At 42.8% G+C, this 5,546-nt stretch overlaps 1 protein-coding gene across 1 annotated transcript; it reads right to left on the reverse strand.

The window, feature by feature from the left end:
• Positions 1-3,542: 3,542 nt before the first annotated feature.
• Positions 3,543-5,260, reverse strand: LOC146581686 (TBC1 domain family member 2A-like). The gene is made up of 4 exons (XM_085247088.1): positions 5,090-5,260; positions 4,820-5,005; positions 4,074-4,195; positions 3,543-3,744 (listed from the first exon to the last, which is right to left on the reverse strand). The coding sequence occupies exons 1-4, from the start codon at positions 5,258-5,260 to the stop codon at positions 3,543-3,545; spliced, it is 681 nt and encodes a 226-aa protein (XP_085103214.1).
• Between the last annotated feature and the right edge of the window lie 286 nt (positions 5,261-5,546).

Below are 5,546 nucleotides of genomic sequence, written 5' to 3' on the forward strand. Positions count from 1 at the left end.
CAGGAGGATGCAGCCCATGAATTTGGACACGATCTCAGATGCACTTCTGGTGTTGTCATGGCAACCCACACAAACATTTCAGCGTCAGCTACAATGAGGCGGAGCCCTTACTGGGACACTGAGCTCAGGTAGAGTGAAAGACAACATTTTTCCGCATCCAAAACAGCAGCGCTGTTCCTGTGACCTCTAGTAAAGCCTCTACTTGGGAAAAGGGAGTCTTTCATCAAAGCATCCTGCAGAAGTTGAATAAAAATATGCAAATGTTTAAATGATGCAACTTAATGAAGGCTGACAGCAGTTGTACTATTTTACATTGCAGCGAACAGGGGTGACCATTATTTTCAACGTTTTTACAGCATTTTTCACATTGAAAGTGAAATAATATAAATAATGTCTCAATTAAATTGCATTAATATTTAAAACTACAAAAACTACAGCTTTGTTCACAAGCCAATAAAAATGTACTTGGGCCAGTGGTAAATGAAAATAACACTTATTCAGCACCTGGTTGTTGCGGCTGCATCAGGACACCAGATGTTCAGCCTCCATCCTGTAGGCAGACTTATCCCCGTCTGAGAGGAGTCCAATAATGGTGGTGTCATCTGCAAGCTTAATTAATTTGACAGACTGGTGGTTGGAGGTGCGGCAGTTGGTGTACAGGGAGAAGGGCATAGAAGAAAGAACACAGCCCTGAGGGGAGCTCGTGCTGATGGTCCGGGAGTCCAAGACATTCTTCCCCAGCCTCACTGGTTGCTTCCTGTCCGTCAGGAAGTCAGTGATCCACCGGCAGATGGGATCAGGCACATTCATCTGGGAAAGCAATCCTTGAAGAAGGTCTGAAAGGATGGTGTTGAAGGTAGAGCTGAAGTCCACAAACAGGATCCTAGCATAGATTCTGCAGGACAAAGTGTAGGGCCATGTTGATGGCATCGTCTACAGACCTGTTGGCTCTGTATGCAAACTGCAGGGGGTCCAGGAGGGGGGCCGTGAGGGTCTTAAGATAGGAGAGAACCAGGCGCTCAAAAGACTTCCTGACCAGATGTCAGAGCCACAGGTCTGTAGTCTTTTCGTCCAGTGATCTTTGGCTTCTTGAAAGCTATATATGATATAAAAATTATATAAAAACTGTTAATCAGCAAAAGAAATGATATCATAGTTCTTATAAAGAAAGCCTCTATCAATCAAACACCAGCAGTGTAGCAATGTTGTTCACTTACACTGTATATAAAACACTGATTTTGGCTACATCCAGTTTTTACTGTATTATAAACATTTTTTACCATGAAGAGTAAAGTGTTTGGCATTTTTGTCATTGTTATTGAGCTCAGAGATCAGGCCCAGCCCAGTATCTACCTGGTTATGAGCAAGGAGCTGGAGGTGATAACTCAACAATAACCAGGCCATGCATGCATGGATGGATGCATGGATGGATCAGTTTGTAGGCTGTGTGTGGTCAGCAGCAGGCTGCTGGGTGTGGACCAAGAGGGAAAGCCCAGCATGTGAAACCCATCAGCAGAAGGCCAGAACAAAGGTGCACAGACAAACGCAGCCCAGACACTCAGGCAGGACGAGTAAAATAAATGGCAGCAAACACAGTATGATGTGGTAAAATGTGCTTTCTTTCACAAACAGATAGCACAAACAAGAATCACAAGAATCTCCTTTGTGGTTCTTGTTTTTCTTTTGAGTACATTAATAAAAAGTTGAAATAAAGTGGCAATAAAATTCATGCACTGAAGACCACACGAAACCCTAATTCACCCTACTACCTGTTGCCTTCACATTCCATTTGCATCCCTTGTCCACAGAATCAAAAATGACCCTTCTTCGCTAAAGATCGAACATAAAGCAATTGCATTTTAAATGGAAGCCCATTTTGCATTAAGAAACACTATCAGCAATCAGAAATTGTGTATATCAGAGTTCTCTGTTTTTACTGTCCTGAAAACTGCATTCATTCAGTGGATGCGGTTAGGTTCAAAACAACGTAATATAAGAGGGCAACCAATTCAATCTAAGAGGGATCCAATTTTTATCCATTCATGTACCAGCTACTGGCTTTTTGCTGTTATGTTCTCATATCGCGTGAGAGTTTATTTGCCAGGTGTCAGAAGTCTAATAATGAATAAAGTTCAGGATATGCTTAAAAACTCACCTCAGTATAGCCGTCATCAGAAGGAAGTGCGCTTCACTGACTCATCAACTTGTCTCAGGCTTTCCACAAAGTTTCACAGTTGACCTTAAAGTAAGATGCTGCAAGCTTACCTTGCAGTGTATTCCTTTTCAAGGTCTAAAGACCTTAAAGTGCGCTATAGATTGAAGTGATTTGAACTGACAACAGGGCTAATTCAGCACTTCAAGTTAACATCAATAAAAGTTTTTAAATTTATTCTGATTTCCGTTTGTTTTCATTGCCTGTGCTATCTGTTATTTAGTTCAAATTGTGGGTAGATAATGCTGTGCTGTCATGTGACCTGTTCTCTCATGTGTGCCTTTCTCTTGTTTTGTATGTATTTCTCGTTTGTTATTTATTCCTATTTTATTCCTGCAATTGGTATGGAATTCATTTTTTTTTTTTTAAATTGATCAGTGTTTTGAAATTAGATGTGATGAAGATGTGACCTTAATTTACAAAATCAACATCATGTTGGATTCAATGAGACATGAAACTAGTGCATGAAACAGGTCTCAGTAAATGTTCTCATAGACTGCAATACACTGCCCCCTGCTGGTCATTATAAAGTCTGCAGATGTCATTTGACATGAATGTCATATTTGTGAAACAAAATAAAGGACTCTGTAAAATAAATGAAAATCAAATATTTATATACAGAATATTTATGTACAAATGCTGAAAAAGACATTTGAACAAGATGCACACCCAGTAAAATTTAAAAAAAAAAGAAAAGTCAGTTTTATCATGTGACTATCATGCTGTCATTTCTGCACAATGCACTTTACACCAGATCAAAATAAAACACTGTGAGGTCGTTCTAACCGGAAGCCCAGAGAGCTTCGACAATGCAGCACAATGCCCTGAAGCATCAGCATCAAAATATACTTCAAGTACCAAAAAGTACTCATTGTGCAGAATGCCCTATTTTTGAATAGCTGGACATTTTAATTACTTTATCACCAGCTGTGACTACAGCTGATAATCAACCATGTTTCATAGGGATGTGACTACATTTAGAAATGTCACGCATTTTTAGGTATAAAGCAAAAGATGCAATGAAATAAATAAGCTATCACATATTAATCCAAATGAATTCACTGAAATACATCTGCACATTTCTGCAGCCTGACTTATTACACACGTGAACACAGTACACATTTGTTTACTGCAAGCTTGTTTCAGAGATGTGATGCAGTTAAATCTGTATGCGTCTGTTTCCTTGTAGTGTTAGTAGAGATGGTGAACCTGACACAATCCTGTGTTTGGTGTGAAGGAAACCAGTTAACAGCCGGTTTAGTAAAATTCTCTTGAACTCATGGAAAACTCATCGTCGTCTCGAAGTGAGCAGCTGAAGCGTCCCGTGTGATCAGAGGTCCTCGTCGTCCTCGCTCACCATGACGTCGAGCTCTTTGTCTTTCCGTACGACGCTCTCGGTGATGAACTCCTTGTGCTGCTCCTCCAGCTCACGCAGCTCCGCCTGCAGGCGCTCCAGGTGGAGCACTCGCCGGTTCCTCAGCAGCCGGCTGGGGAATGGGTTCATGTCGTTGAAGGCGATGCTGGTCAGCTTCCTGCATGGACACACGCAGGTGGAAAGGACTCGATCACCAACACAGAGGAACTGGAAACTGATCAGCTTGAGTGTTTCTGTTTTATGCTGCTTGATACTTCAGGTACTGCAGTTTGAGCAGGAAATACTGGACTGACTGGACCACATGTATCCGAGAGCTGCAGATACTTAAAAATCTTTAAATCGTTGTTACTGTGATCAGGGAAATTTAAACTTCTCACAAAATTTCAGTAAAAAGGGTTTGAAGCTCAAAGATTCAACAGCTACATCCGCTACACTTCTGAGAGTGTAACAGCTCGTAGATTAAGGCGGGTGGAGGCGAGTGCGTACCTGGCATTGGAGACGGTCTTTGTGAAGAAGCGTAGGTACTGGTAGATCTCCACGCTGTCGTGAATCTTCAGGATGTCGTCCTCTTTGTATTTGAACAGAGCCAGAGTGTATCTGAAGATCACCTGCAGCACAGACACGCATTTCATAACAGGACACTCACGCCACACAATTAATTGGAAACTTTGAGGAGGTGAGTCATAAAATTACTCTTTCAGTTGTGGTGCAGTTGGGCCCTTTACTCATTACAGCTCTGATCGATTTCCAATAAGCCACTTGGTTCCTCAGTTGCCAGATAATATTAACTTACTTGGTAGTTGAGCTTTAAGTTTAAATTAAACTTTTGGGTTGGATCTACGTGGCTGAAGCTGTTGTCAGCATTTATCCCTGTGTGGTATATATTTCTGTGTCTGAACTGTGATTTTATTTCCTGAGACAAACGATGTAAAAGCTGTGCTGCATTTGTCACATTGCAGAAACAAGCCCAAAGCCATTGTCCCGCTCATCGTCTGGATTTACGCTGCTTGTGGTAGACTGTGAGGTCGTTACTAGAATGATCTGCTTTCCCACTCCTATTTCATGTCACATGACAGTTCCCCATGCTTAGTAAACAATGTCTTATTACTCCTAAAATGTAAATAAAGACATCTAAAGGTGAAAACAAAATCATTTTTGTTTCCATGGACACTACTGTGGTGCATTCAAGTGTTGTCTGCATTTCTGTCATGGTGTGTTCGGGTGTATGGTACCTTGGTACCCTCATACAGGAAGGCGTCCCACAGAGGCATCAGGATGTCGCTGGGCAGACTCTCCACAAAAACCACCAGGAACCAGTTGAAGGTGACCAGAGAGACGTCAATGTTGTGATCCTCAAAGTGAGATGCCAGGCGAGGAAGCTTCTCCGCCATGAAGTCCTTCAGCACGCGCTGGTCCGCCTGAGCACAAAGACTCACAGAGATCAGCCTCACTGATCACTAAAACAGATCACAGCAGGCAAGCAGGTGAGTGTGTCTGCTGACCTGAGAGGCCACCAGATTCTTGGTGTAGTAGTCCTGTGGCATGATGGCTTCCACGACTGCCACCAGACACCAGAAGGCGTCTTCGTCACTTTGGAGGACCAGCAGAGCGAGGGCCGCTAACCTGTGGACATTGATAGAAGGTGACGTTGTGTCTGGAAGGCGGGTCCACATAAGAACTCAGATATAATATTTATATTTTTGTTCTAACCTGTTGAGTCCCTGGCAGCAGCCAATGGCAAGGTTGTGCCAGCCAGCAGGATGCTGCGGAGCTGCTGAAGGGCGGGGCTGGAGTCTGAAAGTAAGAGCTCGTTTAGACTCTATTCTGTGAACAGGCTTGCTCCCACGAATATGTGAATTCATCTGTAAAAGAGTTTAACTCTAATGCACCTGTTCCTCCTGCTCCCTGCTGCAGGGCGGCCTGTTGGACTACGAATGCCAGTGCGGAGCTAAGAAGATC

This window comes from Mchenga conophoros, linkage group LG2 (assembly GCF_057382185.1).
Source record: "Mchenga conophoros isolate Kocher_MC1m ecotype Shallow Benthic linkage group LG2, M_conophoros_male_GT1.1, whole genome shotgun sequence".
Classification (NCBI taxonomy): Eukaryota; Metazoa; Chordata; class Actinopteri; order Cichliformes; family Cichlidae; genus Mchenga; species Mchenga conophoros.